At 34.1% G+C, this 22,824-nt stretch overlaps 1 protein-coding gene across 2 annotated transcripts in view; it reads left to right on the top strand.

The window, feature by feature from the left end:
* CNTN5 (contactin 5) overlaps positions 1–22,824 on the top strand; it is a 1,357,742-nt gene that overhangs the window by 906,357 nt on the left and 428,561 nt on the right. For both annotated transcript variants that reach the window (XM_053900236.1, XM_053900234.1), the window contains one exon: positions 5,552–5,647. In XM_053900236.1, coding sequence (XP_053756211.1) covers positions 5,552–5,647 — 96 coding nt within the window. The remainder of the gene's footprint in view (positions 1–5,551; positions 5,648–22,824) is intronic.

Below are 22,824 nucleotides of genomic sequence, written 5' to 3' on the forward strand. Positions count from 1 at the left end.
GAAAGGGCAGGAGGTTGTTTTAAAAGAGAGATGTGAAAGTATTGGATAGAGGATGGAGAGAATGGACTCCATAAGTGTACTGGGTTTAGGTAGCACAATGGTCCTACTTTGGGTAGGATGGATGAATCTAGAGCAAAACGAGTCATGATCATTGATGCTCTTCTCCATTCACATTCCCTTGCCAAGAGCACAATAGGTAAAGAGTTTAATTTAACTTAGGTTGAAGTTGTGCTAGAGTAATAAATAAGAGGGAGAGAGGAGTAAGGAGTCATGGTTGTAGGCAAGGAAGTATTAACCTTATATAATATAAAATAGCTGAAGAGAATAGTTAGGCCCAAATCTTGAGAGACAATCAAAAGATATATGAATTTTAGGAATACTAAATGACTTGCTGGTTTTACTAAATGACACCTTTCCCCTATCTCTATGGGTCTATAATACTCAAAATCTATGTACATTTTCTATTTACTAATATTTTGATGATGATGATGATTTATGTTTTGATGCTCAGTCTTATAATTTCCTGAGACTTTTAATGAATTAAGACTGATCTGAGATTGAAAAACCAAATTTGAACTTAGAAGTAAGAAAATAATAGTTTTTTTATATCTTAACGATAGAGAACAAACTGATGGCTACCAGAGGGGAAAAGGGGAGTTGGGTGAAATAGGTGAAAGAGATTAAGAGCACACTTACCATGATGAGCCCTGAGTAATGTGTAGAATTGCTGAATCACTATATTGTACACCTAAAACTAACATAACACAATATGTTAATTATACTGGAATTAATTTTTTAAGTAAAAAAAGAAACATTATTTAAGTGGAAAAAAAGAATTATTTATATAATTGCTCACCCAGAGTGTAGAAAGTTATGTCACATGTATAGAACCTGTGCTAGCATTATAGACTATCATCACATTAGTCAAACAAATTTATATATAACTTTATCTTTTGAGATTATTTCACTGTACGTATTATTCACCATCAAAGTAACTTTTTGTAACATACATCAAGATATCAAAGGAAAGACCTTAAGATCAAAAACATTTTTATAACACTCTGGATAATTGATCTTTTTATAAAAGCAATTACAATTTACTGTTTTACTTGTAATGTAGTTAAAATTGTCTCTTTCAAGGCTAACATACTCTGGTGTACTTTGGTTTCCTCTTAATTAGTGAAACCTTTGGCTGGATGATTAATATCTGATAATATGCCAAGTGAAAATGGCAAGCCACAGCAAGAGATTATTCATCAGAGCTGTTATATATAAGAAGGAAAAATGAGAATGAAGAAAGTTTCATTGTAGCTTTCATGATCTCTTGTAGATTTACCTCACCATACCTCTAGCTGCATCTCAATTCTTATCTTCATGTAATAAATAGGAGTATATTTTTTGAGATACCTCTAATTAACCCAACTGATATTTTCAAAAGCATTATTAAATAATTAACACTTTTGAAGGTGATATGATGTTACATTCATGGACTTATAACAATTATTTTAAAGAATTGTAGATTACTTCAGGTGGTGTAATAGGTAAGTATTTAAAGAAATAACCACATCTATTAAAACATTTTAAATTAAGAGTATTGTAATAACTCCTATTAACATGGAAACATGCTAATTCCAGAAATGAATTTGTCATCTTAATGGTTCAAATACTGGCTATGAGTTTTATTTCTGTTATTTAACCTTAGTGAATGCCAATGTCCCCTCATCAATCAGTGGGGATAATAAGCCTTTGCCCTCTGTGCTTACAAATTGATCATAGGTTTATGAGCTCACATTTGCCAGTAAGAACACCACAAAGCTTCAAGTTCCTATGGCTTTCAGTCAAGGTACCAGTCAAAAATCAATTTTTTATTTTAGAAACTATTTTTAATAATCATATTTTTTGTAGAGTGTCTTAGGAAATATTTTACCTGCAGGCAAATGACTATGTACGAGAAATGCTAACTCAATTCTTGCTCAAAATAAATGTAAGAATTATTTTTCCATTCTTCACCAATATTTTCATCTATAGGTCTATCATCTGTCAGAAAATGATTTTTCATCAGAGACCCTTATGAAGATTATTTTTAAAGTTCTGAAATCAACTTAGTCTAACTTCTAAATATTGAATTGGTTTTGTGCTAATACATTATTTTAAACAACCACGTTGATTTTGATTTGCCAACTCACTACTTATTAGCCGTGCAATCATTGTCAAGTTGCTATTTGCTCTTCACATATGTTTAGTAATCTTTAAAATGGAGAAATTAATATTTAATCTCCAAAATGCCTAGCATAGAGTGTGTATGCTAGTAGCTAGTGTGATTATTATTCATCTATCTTCATTTCCTCTTTTTTATTGTTTTAGAATGTTAAAGGTAGTTTCTGAATGAGCTACAACCAATTTATATTACAGGATATTTATATGAGACACAGAAATTTGACAGTGATCTGAGTAATCCTCATGATAACAGAAACAACAGTAACAACAAAAAATAAAAGTGATAAAAGAAGACTTCAATATGCAACAATTTTGCAGGTGATGCAGCAAGTATTAGAAAATCTGTAAGTCATTTCTATAGAAATCACAGAAGTTAAAGCTGTGATACCCCTCAGAAAGAACACCTATCTTAGTTCTTCAATCTTACATAAGAATCTAATACCCAAATGTTAGTGATTAATAAAACTCAAGTGTCTCACATCTAAAATGTTTTACTTGTTTTAATAGTTTAGTTTTTGTAAAATTTAAACTTAATTTTATGAAGTTTATAACTCATAATAAATTAACTGGTTTCACCACACCTTTAAGGTTAGAGAATTAATTGAGAATGCCTGGAACATTGACAGTCTAAAACTTACTAGCACCACCTGCAGGACCAACTGCAATTTAAATAAATACTGGATTCCCATTCCTTCTTCCAAACACACAACTCCCATACACCAAACATTGTCACTTACTCAGAACAGATTTAAGACTAGGAAATTAAAGCCCAGGAGACAGATAAACCTCAACACTTTATTCCTAACTGTATAAGATTTATCCTGGTGCCTTGACCCTTTTTCCTCATTTCTCCCTAATAACTAACCAATCTACTGTATTTAACATATGATCATAAGATCAGTGTCCAGAACCCATTATGCACTTTCCTTCTTGCCAATTTCTTGCAACTTTCTCTCTCCAACTCTTTAAACTAATTCACTTTTCTAGGCACTGGTTTTTGAAATGTGCGTGTGTGTTTGCGTGTGTGTGTGTGGGTGTGTGTGTGTGTGTGTGTATTTATTTCCGGGGGTGAAAAACCTTCCTGTTTCCAAATTTACTCAACCCACTATACCAACCAGTGTTATCTTTATGAAGTATTTCAGGAGAGATCCCTCTTAGACCTTTCTATCTGCTAACATTATATACTTATGATTGTTTTCTATTAAAATATTCTTTTAACTATAATAGGTTAATTTGAAATGCCATAATAAACATAACAAAACATGTAGTAAATGTATTGGAAGTTACATATATGTTTCAGAAATCATTTCAGAAATTCAATTTTAATATATTAATATCCAAATAGCCTTTCAGAGTTTATAAATTCAGTGAGGATGAAAAAAGGAAAGTAAAGCCATATAATCCCTAAAGAGATATCACAGCCTTAATGCAACCACTGCCTCACAGTGTGGTTCCTGTGCTGTGTCCAGTAGTAGAGTCAAAGGGAGTCAAATTAGAAACCTTGACATGCTTGTTTTCATATTAAGATTATTTATTGGGAAAAAGACAGCTTCTATCCGTAAGAATCAATACATATGAATTTAAAGCCCTGAGTCACACATATTTGAAAATGAGTAAACTTATCTTTACCAGAAGTTATTGTGTATGTTCTTAAACCACCACCAAAGAAAGTAGAATTAGAAACTCTTTCTTTTTTATCTATACAGTTTGTGAAATGCTTAACTATTTATAATGAAACATAGAATTATGTGTAAAATGCTAACACTTTCATCAATAACGAATACTTCTGTATTTTTTTGCCGTTAGGCCTTCACTGTTTGTTAGTTCTTTGTAATTTGGAATGTATTTAAGAAGATTTGAGGGGCACCTGGGTGGCTCAGTCGGTTAAGCGTCCGACTTCAGCTCAGGTCACGATCTCGTCGCCCGTGAGTTCGAGCCCCGCGTCTGGCTCTGGCCTGATGGCTCAGAGCCTGGAGCCTGCTTCAGATTCTGTGTCTCCCTCTCTTTCTGCCCCTCCCCCGTTCATGCTCTGTCTCTCTCTGTCTCAAAAATAAATAAACGTTAAAAAAATAAAAAAAAAGAAGATTTGATTGTACATTCACTAAATCAGTAAATTATTGTACATATCTCAAAAAAGTAAGGTATAGAATCCCTCTTAGGATATTAAAGTTAGTGATTTATCTCCTTCATATAATTTCAGTATATTTTGTTTACTGCTCAGTCTCATCTTCTGTCAGATTAACAAACATTAAATTTGAGAGTCTACATTGGATTACTATGTAACATACTGTTTTAATATGAAGTAATGGGAAGTTTCAAAAAAAATCTCTCTTACAATTGGTGAATAAAGGAAAGAAAAGGAGAACATTTTCAAGAAGCATTCTTCACCATGGGAATATATTTCATAGACTGATAATTCTGGAGCAATGTTTATTTATTAAAATATTTAACTCCTACAGTTTCTAGGAAACTATTCTAAAAATCACATCATTGATCAAGAAGAGGAAAGGGCCATATATACTGAGCTATGAATAGATTAATAAACAATAATAGAAATACAAATAATATATATCATTCTTTTTTAGGTCATTTTGTTTTTAAGAAAGTATTTCCAATTTGTGCAAATGCAATATAATTTAAGGAAAGACAGTTGAACCCCAATCAATGCTATAATCTTTCATACTTACAGTGGAGTATTTTGATAACTACAATATTTGCAGAGTAATCAAAATGGATGAGTATAATTAATTTGCACAAGCCATTCCAGGCTTCTATAAAATGAAAATAGCATGGCTTTTTCCCTCATACTTATAGATAAAGAATACTTTATATCTTCGTTATACTCTGCTAGAGCACACAAGTCTCTCTACTTTGGAAAATTCATGCTTGGTTTTACATGCCATTCCTAGCATTACATAATGAGGCAGCAGGTTGGACACCAGGTCCCCCTAACCACTTCTATTTCTTTTCTCAGTATGCATGAATGGGTTCTATTAACAGTAGAAAAATCAATATGTAGGAAATATTATAAAGAAATAAAAGGACTATTTAATGGGTTATAAATGTATTGTTTATTTTCTTCCTACACTGGCACCTTGTATGCACCCTCAATAGAAATAAAGAGTGTACAGTTGCATATAATCTGAAAATTGTGGTATTTAAATTGGATGGTATGTATTTATTTTTAAGGCCTTCCTATCACAGCTTAACAAATAAAAATAAACCTTGTCTGGATAATGAGAGAAAAGTAGGTACAACTTATAAAAGTAGTAATTCTTTAAGTTTTTCCCCCACTTTTTTAGCCTTGCATCTAAATCCTGTGTTATGTTGACAGATCTGGGAAATTTTAGTGGCCGGACAAGAAGTGCAGTCTCTGTGAGGGAAGGCCAGGGGGTTGTTCTGATGTGCTCTCCTCCGCCTCATTCACCAGGTACAGTAGGATCCCATTCTGTATTGCTGATGCTCTTTTTTTACTATATGCTCATTCTTTTAGACAGTGTATTGACTAGGAAACATTCCAGGTGAAATATGCATGACTTTTTTGAAATGTATCAGAGTATCAGCTGAGTAATTAAAAATCATATACTCTAAATACCACCGGACAGAAGACTGCTCTCCTATGACAAGATTATTTAATTGCCATTCTAATTGTTGATTGTTGTGGCTATGTCTCTGCCTACACTGGGGTTGTGAGGAGTGACTGATTATATTCTCTCAGGTTTGTGGAGGGAGTGGAGATATAGATAACTTAAGTCTCCAAGGAATTTCTGGATGCTGAAAGCAGGGTCTCACAGGACCCTGAAGATTTAGCTATTGTCAAGATAAGCTTGTTTTTAGTTTTTAAGGAAGTGTAAACTTTAAGTCATTAAGGCAGCCATAAACTTTTTGGTAAGTGTTACATGCTGCAGGTCTCTGACATCTATCAATGGGCTGCAGGCTGAATGGGAATTCAATTTAAACCCCATTTTTCTTGCCTTTGTTCCCTTCATCATTAATAATTGAGTAAATAAATAAAAATGTGATATCTGATTGAGATCAGTAAGAGTAACACCAGATGGTTACTATTGTATATATGTCATAAGAAATATTAGAATGGGGGTACATGGCTGGCTCAGTTTGAGGAGCCTCCATACTGTTTACCATAGTGGCTGCCTCAGTTTTTATTCCCACCAACAGTGTAAGAGGTGTTCCCCTTTCTCTACATCCTTGCCAACACCTGTTATTTTCTATGTTGGTAATTTTAGCCATTCTTACAGGTGTGAGGTGAGATCTCATTGTAGTTTTGATTTGTATTTCTCTGATGGTGACGAGTGATGTTGAACATCTCTCCATGTGTCTTTTAGCCTTCTGAATGTCTTCTTTGGAAAAATGTCTGTTCCAGTTTTCTCTCCATTTTTTAACTGGATTATTTGTTTTCTGGGTGTTGAGTTTGATAAGTTCTTTATAGATTTTGGATAATAACACTTTATCATTTTTGTCATTTGCAAATATTTTTCCCATTCTGAAGGTTGTCTTTTAGCTTTGTTGATTGTTTCCTTCACTGTGAAGAAGATTTTTATCTTGATAAGTCCCAATAGTTCATTTTTGCTTTTGTTTCTTTTGCCTCAGGAGATGTATGTAGTAAGAAGTTGCTACATCCCATGTCAAAGAGGTTGCTGCCTGTGTTCTCTAGAATTTTGATGGTTTCCTGTCTCACTTTTAGGTCTTTCATCCTAAATGTGTATGTGTAGGAATTTTATTTTGAATTTATTTTTGTGTATGATGTAGAAAAGTGGTCTACTTTCATTATTTTGCGTGTTGCTGTTCAGTTTTCCCAACATCATTTGTTGAAGAGACTGTCTTTTTCCCATTGGATATTCTTTCTTGCTTTGTCAAAGATTAGTTGACCATATAGTTGCGGGTCCATTTCTGGGTTTTCTTTTCTATCCTATTGATCTCTGTGTTTATTTTTGTACCAATATCATACCATCCTGACCATACCACTGAAGCTTTCGAATATACCTTGAAGTCAGGAATTATGATGCATTCAGATTTACTTTTCTTTTTCAAGATTGCTTTGTCAATTCTGGGTCTTTTGTGGTCCCATACAAATTATAGGATTGTTTGTTCTAGGTCTGTGAAAAATGCTGATGGTATTTTGATAGGGATTGCATAAATGTATAGATTGCTTTGGATAGTTTAAACATTTTAACAATATTAATTCTTCCAGTTCATGACCATTGGATGTTTTTCCATTTCTTTGCATCCTCTTCAGTTTCTTTCATCAGTGTTCTAGAGTTCAGAGTACAGATATTTTACTGCTTTGCTTAAGTTTATTCCTAGGTATTTTATGGGTTTTGGTGCAGTTATAACTTGGATCAATTACTTGATTTCTCTTTCTCCTGATTTATTATTGGTGTATAGAAATATAATAGATTTCTGTGTTTTGATTTTCTATCCTGCGACTACTGAATTCATGTATCAGTTCTGTCAATATTTTGGGTGAATCCTTGGGTTTTCTACATAGAGTATTATGTCATGTGTAAATAATGAAATTACTTCTTCCTTGCTGCTTTGGATGCCTTTCATTTCTTTTTGTTGTCTGATTGCTGAGGCTAGGACTTCCAGTACTATGTTAAATAACAATGATGAAAGTGTATATCCTTGTCTTTTTTCTTGATCTTAAAGGAAAAGCTCAGTTTTTCACCATTAAGGGTTATATTAGCTGTGGGTTTTTCATATGTGACCTTTATGATGTTGAGATATGTTTCCTCTAATCCTACTTTGTTGACTGTTTTATTAAGAATGGATGCTGTACTTTGTCAAATGCTCTTTCTGCATCTATTGAAAGGATCATATGGTTCTCATCCTTTCTTTGATTAATGTGGTGTATCACATTGATTTGCAAATATTGAACCCAGGAATATATCCCATATAGTGTGGATGGTGGTGAATGATTATATTAATGTACTGTTGGATTTGGAAGAAATAGGAAAGAAATAGAAAAATTGAACAGACCCATAACTAGCAAAGAAATTGAATCAGTAATCCAAACTCTTCCAACAAACAGAAGTCCAGGGCCAGATGGCTTTCCAGGAGAATTCTACCAAACATTTAACGAGGAGTGAATGCCTGTTCTTCTCAAACTGTTCCAAAAACTAGAAATAGAAAGAAAACTTCCAAACTCATTCTATGAGGCCAGCATTAGCTTGATTACAAAACCAAAGACCCCACTAAAAATACAGAATTATAGGCCAATGTCTTTGATGAATATGGATGCAAAGTTATACAGAGTGATTATTGATAAATATGAATTTAGAGTCATTGTGTTACTTTTTAAGTAGTTTTTTTCTGGAGATTTTGTCTGTTCCTTTCTAGTTTTTAATCACTTTGGGTTTTCTCTCCCATTCAAAGAGTCTCCTTAATATTTATTGCAGGGTTGGTTTAGTGGTCATGAACTCCTTTAGTTTTTGTTTTTCTGGGAAACTCTTTATGTCTCCTTGTTTTCTGAAAGATAGCCTTGCTGGATAAAGTATTCTTGGCTACATATTTTTCCCATTCTCATGCTGAATATATCATGCCACTCCCTTCTGGCGGCTGTCAAATTTCTATAGAGAGATTGTCTGCTAGCCTTTTTTTGTCTTCCCTTGTAAGTTAAGGACTTCTTTTCTCTTGCTGCTTTTAGACTTTTTTCTTTATCTCTATATTTTGCAAATTTAACTATGCTCTGTCTTGGTGTTGGCCTGCTTTTGTTGATTTTGATGGGAGTTTTCTGTGCTTCCTGGACTTTGGTGTCTCTTTCTTTCTCCATATTAGATAAGTTTTCAACTATAATTTCTTCAAATAAACTTTCTTCCCCCTTTTCTCTGAGAGTTATTATGTTTGCTAGAGTCACTGAGTTCCCTAAGTCTATTCTCGTGTTCCATAATTCTTCGTTCTCTCTTTTGTTCAGCTTTATTATTTTCCATTATTTTAATTTCTACATCACTTTTTCCTTCCTCCGATTCTTCCATACTTGTGGGTAATATGTCCAGTCAGTTTCACATCTTGGTTATAGCATTTTTTTTTATTTTGGCCTAACTAGTTGTTAGATTTTTTTTTATCTCTGCATTAAGGGATTCCCTCATATCTTCTATTCTTTTCTCAAACCCAGTTAGTATCCTTATGATTGTTGCTTTAAATTATCCCTCAAGCAATTATATGTGGATTAGATTCCTAGCTGTGACCTTTCCTTGTTCTTTCTTTTGGTATGAATTTCTTCATCTTGGAATTTTGTCTAGGTCTGTCTTCTGTGTGTTAGAAAAGCCTATTATTTTTCATGTTCCTTAATGTAATGGCTTTATGAAGAAGAGGCCATATACTTTCCAGGGTCTGGTCCTTCAGGAAGTGTCTCCGGTGTATGCTTTGTGCTCTCTGCTGCTGTGTTTTGCTGCTCTTTCCCTCAGGTCAGTCCACTGCAGAGTTTCTCCTTGCCTGAATTGGTGAGAGTTTGGCCTTGTTCAGAGGGTGGTGAGTTTTATCTAGGTGTGCTCTGATCTGCTTGCTGAAAGAAACTTGACACTATTTCCTAGATAGCTGAAGCTTTGCAGCATTCTATGGTCAGTAGATATGTGTGTGGAGGGAACTTGTGTTGGTCTTCTAGAGGAGGTGTCTACTACCCTGGTTCTCATCACACTTGCCCTAGAAAAGCAGCACCTGCTGAGTGCAGTAGGTGGAGCTTTGTGTAAGCGGTTTAGATCACCACTATTGGTGCTGTTCTGCTCACTGAAGTGAGCTTATGCTCACATAAGTCAGCTTATGCCAGGGGTGGGGAAGAGAAATAGCGCCAGCTTATGCCAGGGGTGGGGAAGAGAAATAGCGCCAGCCCTATCTCCCATCCTGGATAGGGGAGTTCAAACCCATAGCTGTCTGGGAAGCCTTTCCAGAGTAACAATCTCTCCCTCATGTTTCCCGGGCTTCTCTCAGATCCCTCCCTCACCCTGACTGTGTCTAGGCCATCTGGCCACCTGGCAATGCAGTACACCTGTGTTCTCTTCCAGGGAGGTTAGCTAAGTTTCAAAACTACAAACTTGCAGGAATCTGGCCTCGTGGGGACCTATGCTGGGGAGGGTCTCTCCATGCTGGGACTAATGCTGGTTTGTTCCACAAGGGCTGTTGCACCAAAGCACAAGGGAATGGATTTGAGAGTAAAGTGCAACAAAGAGCCAATGTCCAGGTTAGCCTCCTCCAGAAGCCATATCTGCACCTTTGTTAAGGGGAAAGGGATAGTAGTGGCACCCATTAGCTCTTTTGTCCCCAGAGAGGCAATGCCACCTCACCCAGATCCATTCCAAGAAGGGGGGACCATCTCTCCCAGTGAGTGCCGGGGATCCTCAGATCTCACCGTCAACTACTGGGCTATTTTTCCTCCTTCTACAGGAGCACTATAACACCTACTGTGCTCCATACCAGCCATGATACCGACCTCTAAAATTCTAGTCTTTTAGCTCAGCTCCTTATAAAATCTCACAAGAATCAGACCCTCTCATTTTCCCAGTCTATGTCTTAGGGAAAGTGTTTTCCTTTTGTGATTCCCCTTGTTTTCCCCTCTCTCTCTTTCTTCTTTCTCTGTATCAGGACTCCCTCCCCTCTGCGGCATCTGTCATCTTTTTCTCCTTTCCTTCCTCAATTCTCACCTTCACACTTTCTAATTTCCTTTATGTGGCCTCTTCTCTCCCACTAGTTGCACATTTTGTTCCATCAGTCTTCAGATTGATTTCTTGGGTATTCAGAATTATTTGATATTTATTGTTGTTTTTGAGGCAAACCTAGGCAAGCCTTCCTACTACTTCACCATCTTACTTCCCAACAATTTTATCATAATGTTGTTATGTTAAGTAAAATGCTGGAGGTAAAAGTTTACTGATATTTTTCTCTACTCCTACAAGATTATATGTTCTTTAGGGTACAAAATTTAGCACACCTAGCAGCAGACATTCATTAAATTCATGTTAAATAACTAAATAAGTTTGCTTATTCTAACAGTTGAGTTTTATAGTGCTTTAGACAGTTTCTATCAGCATCATGCTGTTAGTTTATTACAACCCATATTTATTACAGATATTTGGGTGACCTAATTCAAATATTACTATTTCAAAGTATAGCAGCTACTATAATGCAGTAGTGCTACATAAAATTATAAAAAGTTACGTATCACAGAAGATTAAATAGTATTCAGAATAAGCCCAAAGACACATGTTCTCATTACCTTAAACAGATGTACAATGCCCATTTTTTGTGTGATGTAAAGTAAAAGCTAGGATTGATTTTTTTTTGCAAAATATCTGTTTACTTCCCAAGAGAACAATATTAACTCCTGTCAGTAACATCTGTGAATGAAAACATCTTGATTGGATACTGACGTAGTTATTCATCTATGAGAAAATAAATATAATTTTTTTTCTGGATTGTTAACCACACCTGCTGAAAAGTATTTTGGTTGCTAAAAAAAACAACCAAGGGGCGCCGGGGTGGCTCAGCCGGTTAAGTGTCCAACTTCGGCTCAGGTCATGATCTCACAGTCTGTGAGTTCAAGCCCCACATCAGACTCTATGCTGACAGCTCAGAGCCCGGGGCCTGCTTCAGATTCTGTGTCTCCCTCTCTCTCTGACCCTCCCCCGTTCATGCTCTGTCTCTCTCTGTCTCAAAAATAAATAAACGTTAAAAAAAATTTAAAAAAAAAGAATAAAAAAAAAAAACCTCTGTAAGTTTAGTAATTTTGAAACTCAGGCTTGTATTGTAAAGTAAAGATCTGTTAAAATGAAATAAGCCTGATAAAACCTATAACCATACATAGACTTATTTTATGATTTAGAGATTATCATCATGAATATTTTTAAATAAAGAATGCAGTAAGTACTACTTTACTTTAAATATGTTTTGTTAATATTATGTGCATTAACATTATCTCAGCATCTTGCACTGAAGTGGGACTTAAAATTCTTATATGAAGTATTAGGCTATAGTTAAAAATACCACTCTACAATATAATAATCATATTTTCACATTCACTGTAACAGGTAACCCTTGCAAAGTATCTGAGAGTTAGAGATTATTGTCATTACTCCTATATCTAAGCTTCAGATAGATTAAGTGAAACACTTAAGTACTTAGTAAATGATGGAACAAGGATTTCAATCTTTAATACGTTGTTACCATATAATTTACATTTTGGTTAAAGCTATACTAAAACATTCATAGTATGAATAGAAGCAAAACTTTTTTTAAAAATGGAATTATAAGCCTCTCAAAAATGCTTATTGTATTATATAAAAATTTTAGTATTTTTTTCATTCAACAAATGTTTATTGAGTACCTACTATATTTTAACTAATGAGTTTAGTCTATTTATATTTGTTTGTATCATCTAAGTTTGTACTACTTACTATGCTTTTTCTGGGTTTTTTTTTTTTTTTGTCCTTTTTTCATGTCCACTACCTTCTTTAAAGGGAGGGATTAATTATATTTTTCCCTTCTACTCATTTCAAAATTACAATGAATCAAATGAGTCAAATGATTCATTGACTATTTAAAGATTGTATTACTGTGGTTCTTAAACATACAAGATCTTAGAAGAACCAAAGTTTAATGTATCTATCTTCTAGATGCCCAGAAAACCAGGGGCTCTGTGGTTGTTAAAAAGAGGAATTTATCCTTAAGAGAAGATAGCCAGAATCTTTATTTGGCATTTCTGTTATTTGCAGAGAATTCTAACAGGTCTTGAGACAAGGAATAAAAAATAAATAAATAAAGGTTGCAAGCACTGTCCCAACAGTCTTTGAATTCAATAGGAGAAAAACCAGAGTACATAAAGCTACTTGTAGCCAAGGATAAATCATAAGAAACATATTTCAAAAACCTTTTATCATTTTTCCTAATTAGTATCTAGACCCCTAACTTATTCTCAATTCTACTAGTCTAGTACCATTTTTCCTTGATGATCTTATTAAATTATGTGGGATTGAGTCCCAGACAGAATAAGTCCCCAGTCTTTGATATATCAGCTTTCTTGAAATTCCAAATCATGGACACAGGTCCAACTCTCTCAAACATGCTCTCCATGCCAACCAGTCCCTCTACCATTACTCTTTTGATCACATGTCACTCATGAGGAATGCTAGTGCTGAACTGGTCTCAGAGAAAAGGATAATAAAACCATAATAATTGATTACCAAAGAAGCACCAAGGAAAGTGGATTAAGGCATTATGAGAAGATTTATAGACAAAAAATTATTTTCTTTCTTCATACTATGTGTTTTCAGCCATCATAAAATGAGCTATAGAAAAGCCTATGTCTGAGCATACACCAAACACAGGAGCATAATGCACTTGGTGGTCCCTTTAATACTTTCTAATTTTAATCTTGTTGTAACATAATTTATTCAATTTAAAAATATACTCAAACAGCAGTTGACACTGGAGGATTAAGGGCCCTGGTCCTGATCCAGATGCTAAACCCTAGGAACACTTTAATGCCCCAAAGGCCTGAGACTCCTTCCCTATGAAGTATTGGTTATGATAGAGCTAAGGAGCCCTTCAGTTCTCCTGTCTGAGCTGTAACATTTTAGCTGAAATGTTTTCTATTAAAGAAAAAAAAAAGAGTTTGTTTTCTCTAGATTGAATACATTTTTACTTCACTGTAAACACTTCACTTTACTTCACTTTACTTCACTTTAAAACAGGTAGGTTCACCAGCCTCAAACCCATGGAGGAAACTGATATTGTACAATTAAACAAATAAGAAAAATAATGTTTATTTACTTATTGAGAGAGAGAGAGAGCAAGAGAGAGAGAGAGAGAGAGAGAGAGAGAGAGAGCTAGAATCCCAAGCAGGTTCTGCACTATGTGTACAGAGCCCAACATGGGACTCGAACTCATGAACTGTGAAATCATGACCTAGGCTGAAATCAAGAATCAGACACTCAACTGACTGAGCTACCCAGGCGCCTCAGCAAATTTAGAGAACATAAATACATGCCCCCCCAAACAGTGTGATGAAGAAATACGAGATAGTCTGCTTTCAAAGAGTATACTAACCATAATATTTCACCTGGGATTTGGACTCAGATAGCCAGGGATTCCCATCCTAGCTCTGAAACTTTCTATTGACTTTATTTGTTAAATGAAGCCTTATATTAGCTATAAAGAAGGAATAATAAAAATTGCCTCAAAGAATTGTAGCAAGAATTAAGAAATAGTTTATGTAATGCAATTAGCCCAATGCTTGGAAGATAGTGAGCATTAAATTCATTTTTGTCTTGAAAATCTGTCTTAAAGAATCCTCTTTAAAACACAATTTCTATGAGAGAAGTGACACCTTAAATCATTATCTGCTAACATTAATTACCATTTGGCACGGATTAGTTGACATAAAACTGACAAAAGGCAATTGTAAGACGAGGAGGGGCACTTGGAAATGTGAATCTGAAGGTCTGAGAAGTGAAAGAGATCACTGAAAGGAAAAATGAATCCTGACAATAAAGTAAAAGGACACTAGGTATCATTGCTATCTTCAGAGAGCCTCTTTATCCTAGAATTGCTGGTACCAGAAATTATCTCCTTAGGGCACATCTATATAAAATGGGAACAGAAATTTTACAAAAGTGAAAATGAAATATTTTGGTTGATACTTTTTTTATTAAAAAAATTACATATTACATTATAAAATCTGTCTCATAATTTTAAAATTCTGTAACAACCATAACTATTAGGAAAAAAAACCTCAAGTGTTTTTGGCATTCTTTTTTCTATAAAATAGTAAAATAGATTGTCACTCCATGCTTCATATTTAACTTTGTGCCAAGATCACAAGTAAGTCTGTTTTTTTTTTTTGGTTTTTTTTTTTTTATGTTTACTTATTTTGAGACAGAGAGAGACAGCGTATGAGTGGGGGAGGGACAGTAAGGGAGGCACAAAATGTGAAGCAGGTTCCATGCTCTGAGCTGTCAACACACAGCCCTAAGTGGGGCTTGAACCCACAAGCCATGAGATTGTGACCTGAGCCAAAGTCAGATGCTCAATCAACTGCACCACCCTAACACCCCTCATAACAAGTAATTCTTAAAAAGTAATTGGCTCAAAAATATTTGATAAGTTCAACAATTTTCTCAAGACTTCTCAATTATTTCCAGTCACTATTATATTGAAACATGTGGAGTCCATATTCTTGCAGTTTCTGGTACTTCATCTTATCTTCATTGATTAGTAAATAAGGTCTAATGAAAGGAGACACTTTTCAAACGTATCTTTATTAACTTCGTGACAGCCACAATTTTGCAAAATGTGCAGTTTCACTTTGCAATATATTAGTGTTGTATTCTAATGTGTTATAAATAACTGACCAAAAAGAGATTAGCAAGATGGAAAAAGATAGATTAAGTACCTAAAATGTTGTGATTAATTTTAAAAGTAACCAATCTGTCTTTATTGTCATGGGACTATGATTTTTCTTTCCTAAAAAAATCTTGTAATCAAGTAGACTTGAGTTAAATTATTAGGACTCAGGGAACTCTATTATTAAATTCTGAAGAGGGTCAGCTATCTCATTAGGATAAATATTAGGAATGAAAACCAATTTTTTATATTTTACATGTAGTGTCTTATTTAATCTTTATCCCTGCTTTGTAAGTTTATTATTGTTACCTTCATTATACAAATGGGGATTTTGTGCTCAGAAGTAACTTGTCCAAAGTTTTACATCTAATAAATAAAATGCCAGAGATTCGGGCCTGTGTAACTCTAAGCCCAATGTCCTTTTGACTATATCATATGGTCTTTCCACAACATCATTGTGATATTTTATTGAAAATTCATTTTCTGTCTACAGAAGCCACTGGTTAACATGTTTATTACATTAATTCAAATGAATTAGTAATTTCATCAATTACTTTTATTGACTTGGCCAAATTGTTAGCTGAGTTAAATATTCTGTACTGCCAAAATCAAGTATATAAATAATACATGAAAGTAAATTATGTGTATGTAAACATTTTAATATTTTTACCATGTCTCTATCTCAACAGTAATTTAAAAGGCAGACAGAACAGGTGAATATTCAAGTACATTGAATAAAATGATAGAGAAATGAGAATTTTTTATTTTTTTATTATTCATGTTTTCCTATGTGAGTATTAAAGTAATAATACAATTTTTATACCCTTAAATTACACACAAAAAGACTGTTTCAACCCAAAGTACGTTATCTGGTGAAGTATTTCTTACAAAAGGTTTAATTAGTTTCTGAACTTGGTGCTTATCAACAGGTACAAATTGACTTTCCCTTAAAATTTTCACAAATCTGTTTTAAAGTATATGCCTTTATTCTTTTCTTGCATGAACTGTTCTTTGTTTCAATATGTCCTCTAGATGTCACTGGAAAGGAAAATTCAAATTTAGAGTATTTGGTTTTTAACTGTATCTGACAAAATTTATACACAAAAAGCCAAATATCAGAAAGCAAACACTTCAACCTGAGTTTGTTGCAGAATATTTAGGCACAGCAGAAAAGATTTAGAAACTGAAATAACCCTGAACTTGTTCCCTATATTTGTTTGGGATTTCTACATGCGAAACTCGAGTTTATTTAATTATGTTTGGTTATTTAATTGGATTTGACCACATATTCCCAATTTGTTAACATAGTCTATTTTTTCCCTCTCTATGAGATACTCTACACAGAAGATGTGAGAAACAGTGGTTCAGGAGAGCAAGCTGCTTACTCCTTTAGTTTGGACAAGGCAGTAGAACAGTCAGTGAAATTAGTGTGACAAAATACAGCCACGTTAGATTAAGTTGATGAGTTTACAAATTTAAGGCCTTACATTTTTTGAAAAATTTAATGCTCCTTTTTTTAATTTTTTTAAATACTTTAAATTCATTTTGAGGTAGAGATAGAGAGAGTACGAGTAGCGGAGGGACCGACAGAGAGCGCGAGAGAGAATCCCAAACAGGGTCCTCCTGTCAGCGCAGAGCAGGGGTCAAACTCAAGAACCATGAGATCATAACCTGAGCCAAAATCAAGAGGTGGATGCCCAACTGAAGGAGACACCCATGCATCCCAATACTCCCCCCCCCCACTTTTTCTCACATTCTGTGATGTACCAAAGAAATTTTACCTTCTCATTGACTCTGACACAATAAAGGAAGATGGTAAAAAGAAACACATAATGGAGTCAGATAGCTGGATGTGAATCCCCATTATACTAATTGCTAGAAAGTTGGTTCAGAAGGGAAGGAATACAATTTACCCTAGCCTCAGTTTCTACCCTTGAAAAATGGTAGAATAAGAGCCTTGAAATTATAGAATATTTTAAAACAAAATAATATATTAGTATTATTTTCCCCAAACTTCTTCTCAGGTAATTAAACAATATAATAGATCTTTGAGAGAAACAGGCAACTATCACATTGATTCAAAAAAGAAAAGCCAAGGAAAACAAAAGCAGGTGTCGGCTTTAGATGAAGTCTCTTTAGCAGAGAAAATAATAGTTAAGCAACAATGACAAAGTCCAGTTCTTTGCTTTCTTCTCTGGGAAATCTTACTATTCTTTGTTCATACTACATTTAGCTCACTCAACTAAGCACAACTTTTCAAAGTTGAATTCCTCTCAGTCAGGGGTTAGCAGCCTTTTTGTATTAATAGCCAACTAGTAAATATTTTTTTTTTACTTTATGTTCCATATGATCTCTGTCACAGCTACTCAACTCTGCTTCTGTAGCATAAAAGTAGCCACAGATAGGACAAAAATGTATGAGTCTACCCATGCTGTAATAAAGCGTTATTTGTGGCATATAATTATAGCATTTGAAATCCATATTCTTTTCATTAATCTCTTCCATTTTTCTCAGCTATTTAAATATATAAAATCTATTGGGGCGCCTGGGTGGCGCAGTCGGTTAAGCGTCCGACTTCAGCCAGGTCACGATCTCATGGTCCGTGAGTTCGAGCCCCGCGTCAGGCTCTGGGCTGATGGCTCGGAGCCTGGAGCCTGTTTCCGATTCTGTGTCTCCCTCTCTCTCTGCCCCTCCCCCGTTCATGCTCTGTCTCTCTCTGTCCCAAAAATAAATAAAAAAACGTTGAAAAAAAAATTAAATATATAAAATCTATTTCTAGCTCATGGTCCATAAAGAAGCATGCAGAAAACCAAAATTATCTTCCCAGGCGTTTTTTTTTAAAGATAACATCACTTTTCCCCTAATTCTTTGTGACCCTTCCTTCTTTTTACAATATCTATGCTGGTATGGGGGCAGGGAATGAAAATACATAATAACATCATCATCATCTTCATCATCATCATCATCATATACATTATTAGCACTTCTCGGTTGCACATGTTACAAACCTAACTCAAAATAGCTTAAGCTTAATCCAAACAGGGAATGTATTGGAGGATTTGACTCTGTCACTTACCAGCAGAGTGACCTTGGGGAAATAATATAGTCTGCTTTTATCATAATTCCTTATTTTCAAATTTGCACCTATATGTGGTAGTTGAAAAGTTTCAATGAGATAACATATGTATGGTGCTTAACATAGTGCCTACTGCATTGTAAATATTCCATAACTTAGTGATTGTGATGATACTTCCTTTACTTTATCTTTTTATAATCAACTAAGAAAAGATTCATTATTTTCTTGCCTATACCTTATCAGTATTCTTAAGTGCCTACAAATTTTCCTCTCTTGTCTGATTCCTATCACATACTCCACTGCATGAAAGTCATTTCTGACATCTTTCTTACTTTATATGGACAGCTGAGGCAGTCTTTGCCTCTTTGTATCTTTTATATGTCTGCAAACATGGTCTTGAATGTATCAGGTGCTCAATAGATACAGCTAACTAACCTTAAACCAGTTTATAAGGCTAGTTAAAAACACCCATCTTCAATACCTCATCTCTGCATTTTTCAGAAGGTAAATTATCATTCTTTATTATTTTATTTTCAAGAAATGTAGTGATGTTGTTACTTAATCATATTTAACATAAATCTTACTGTAGAAAAATACAAATAAATAGACAATGTTATCATCATTTAGGAATTTTGACTAATGCTCTTAATTGGAAAATTTGAGTCATTAATACTTTTTCTCTTTATTTTATATCACTTACTAAATATAGATTACTTTAATTAGCTATATTAATGTATACATTAATAAAGTTAATTAACATATAACGAACATCAACAATTTTGTGTACAATTCAATGAGCTTTAAGAATACAGAATGGAGTAGCACCTGGGTGGCTCAGTCAGTTGAGCATCTGACTCTTGATTTCAGCTCAGGTCATGACGTCACAGTTGTGGGATCAAGCCCCAGGTCTTCAGGCTCAGTGCTGACACCACAAGTCTCTGCTTGGGATTCTCTTTCTTTTTCTCTCTCTTTCTGTTCCTCCTCCCTCATGATCATGCTCTCTCTCTCCCTCTTTCTCTAAACAAACAAACAAACATTAAAAAAGGGTAAAGAATGAAGTTATGTAACCACATTCATAATTTTGACAGAATATTTCCATCTTCATAAGAAGTTCCCTGATGTTTCTTTACAGTCAATTTCCTCCTCCAACTCTCACCCCTGACAGTCATTGATCTGCTGTCTATTCTTAAATTTTGTGTTCTCCAAACATTATTTTAAAGAAAATCATATAGCATGTCATCTCTTGAGCGTGGCTTCTTTCATTGAACATAGTGTTTTTAAGATTCATCCATGTTACTGAATCAGTAGTTCATTTTGATTGTTGGATATCCCATTATCATAAAGTACCATGGTTTATTTATCCATTCACCAGTTGATTATGGGCTGTTTTAAAATTTAGATTATTATGAATAAATTTTCTGTGAATATTAGAATATAACTCTTTGAGTTAATAATACATGTTTTGTGTGATTTTTAATTTTATATTGCAAGTATATACATAATATACATTTTCTTCATGAACATAAATTGATTTCAGTATTTATATTTGTGCAGCTCTGTGAAATTCTTGTTCCTACTCTTGTTATGTTGCTATCATTTTATGCTTGAAAAAAATATCATTTTATTTAATGCTAATATCTATTGTTTGCTTCCTTTTGTAATGCCATGTACATTTTTCTTTTCTGTACATACGTAGTCTTTATAGCACACATATTTATATTTTCTTCTTTTCATGATTAAGATTCCTTCCATTTCTACTTGGGAAAAAGTGGAGGCTGATTAATGTTAATGCCACTTAAATGATCATACCAATAACAGTGGCACTGTGTATTACATTAGTTTCAGGTGTCAAAGTGAGTGATTTGACAAGTTAATTCATTATGCTGTGTTCACCACAAATATAGCTACTATCTGTCCCATTACATAGCTATTACATTATCATTGACTATTCCTTACATCCTCCTTTTTTATTCCTGTGACTTACTCCTTCCATATGGAAGGCCTGTATCTCCCTCTCCCCTTCACCCATTTTGCCCCACCCTCCTCCAATCTGGCAACCATTAGTTTGTGTTCATAGTTCTAATTCTGCTTTTTGTTTATTCTTTTTTTTTGGAGGGGGTTCCATTTATGAGTGGAATCATATGGTAGTTTTCTTTCTCAGTTTGATTTATTTCACTTAGCATAATACCTTCCAGGTGCATCTATGTTGTCTCAAATGGCATGATCTCATCATTTTTATGGCTGTTTAATACTGCATTGTGTATATATACTACATTTTCCTTAACCATTCATCTATTGATGGATACTTAGGTTGCTTCCATGACTTGACTCTTGTAAATAATGGTGCAATTAATGTAGAGGAGCATTTATTTTTTTTTTTAAATTAATGTTTTCATTTTCCCTGGGTAAATACCCAGTAGCGGAATTATTGGAACATATGATATTTATATTTTTAATTTGTGAGGAATTTCCATACTGTTTTCCACAGTGGTTGTACCAATTTACATTCCTACCAATAGTACACAAGGCTTCCTTTTTCTCCACATCCTCGCTAACACTTGTTGTTTCCTATGTTTTGTATTTTAATCATTCTGATAGGTGTGAGAAGATATCTTAGTGTGGTTTTGATTTGCATTTCACTGATAATAAGTGATGTTGAGCCTCTTTTCATGTGTCTGTTGGCCATCTGTATGCATTCTTTGGAGAAATGTTTATTCATGTCCTCTGCTCATTTTTTTATCAGCTTGTTTTTTTTGTTTTTGTTTTGTTTCAATGTTCAGTTGTATGAGTTTTTTATATATTGTGGATATTAACCCCTTATTGGATATATCATTTGAAACTATCTTCTCCAATTCAGTACATTGTCTTTTTGCTTTGTTGGTTATTTCCTTTACCGTACAGAAGCTTTTTATTTTGATTTAGTCCGAACTATTTATTTTTGCTTTTCCTTGCCTTGCCTTAAGAGACACATTTAGAAGAATGTTTCTATGGCTAATGTCAAAGAAATTAGTGCCTGTGCTCTCTTCTAGGATTTTTGTAGTTTCAGGTCTCACATTTAGTCCTTAATCCTTTTTGAGTTTATTTTTGTATAGGATATTAAAAAGCCATACAGTTTTGTTCATTTACATGTAGCTGTCCAATATGTGTGTCTATTTCTGGAGTCTCTTTCCTCTACTATTAACCTCTGTGTCTGTTTTTGTGCCGGCATCATACTGTTTTGATTACTACACCTTTGTAGCATACCTTGAAATCAGGAACTATGATACCTCCAGCTTTGTTCTTTCTCAATATTTCTTTGGCTTTTGGGGGATCTTCTGTGGTTCCATACAAATTTGAGTACTCTACTTGTTCCAGTTTTGTGGAAAATGTTATTTCGACAGGGATTGCATTGAATCTGTGGATTGTTTTAGGTAGTATGGATATTTTAACAATATTAATTCTTCCAATCCATAAGCATGGAATATCCTCCATTTGTTTGTGTCATCTTCAGTTTCTTTCATCAGTGTCTTATAGTTTACAGAGTACAGATCTTTCACTCCTTTAGTTGGATTTATTCCTAGGTATTTTATTCTTCTTGATGCAGTTGTAAATAGTGTTTTTTTTTTAATTTCTCTTTCTGCAACTTTGTTGTTAGCATATAGAAACGCTACCAATTTATGAATATTAATTTTGTATCCCGCCACTTTAATGAATTTGCTTACTCTCTCAATTTTTTGGTGGAATCTTTAGTATTTTCTATCTACAGTATCATGTTGTTTACGAATAGTGACAGTTTAACCTCTTCTTTACAAACAAATATGGATGTCTTTAATTATTTTTATTGTCTGATTACTGTAACTAGGACTTTGAATAAATGTTGAATAAAAGCGGTGAGAGTGGACATCCTTCTCTTGTTCCTGACCTTAAAGGGAAAGCTCTCAAATTTTCACCATTGAGGAAGAGGTTAACTATGGGTTTTTCATAGATGGCCTATATTATGTTGAGGTATGTTTCCTTTAGCCCCATTTTGTTGAATTTTTTTGTCATGAATATGGTAAACCTTGTCAAATGCTTTTCCTGCATCTATTGAAATAATCATATGATTTTTATTCCTTGTTGTGTTGATGTGGTATATGGCATTGATTGATTTGTGAATATGGTATCATCCTTGCATCCCAGGAATAAATCCCACCTGATCATAG

Source organism: Panthera pardus, unplaced genomic scaffold (genome assembly GCF_024362965.1).
Source record: "Panthera pardus isolate Hobbes unplaced genomic scaffold, ASM2436296v1 HiC_scaffold_12, whole genome shotgun sequence".
NCBI classification, from domain to species: Eukaryota; Metazoa; Chordata; class Mammalia; order Carnivora; family Felidae; genus Panthera; species Panthera pardus.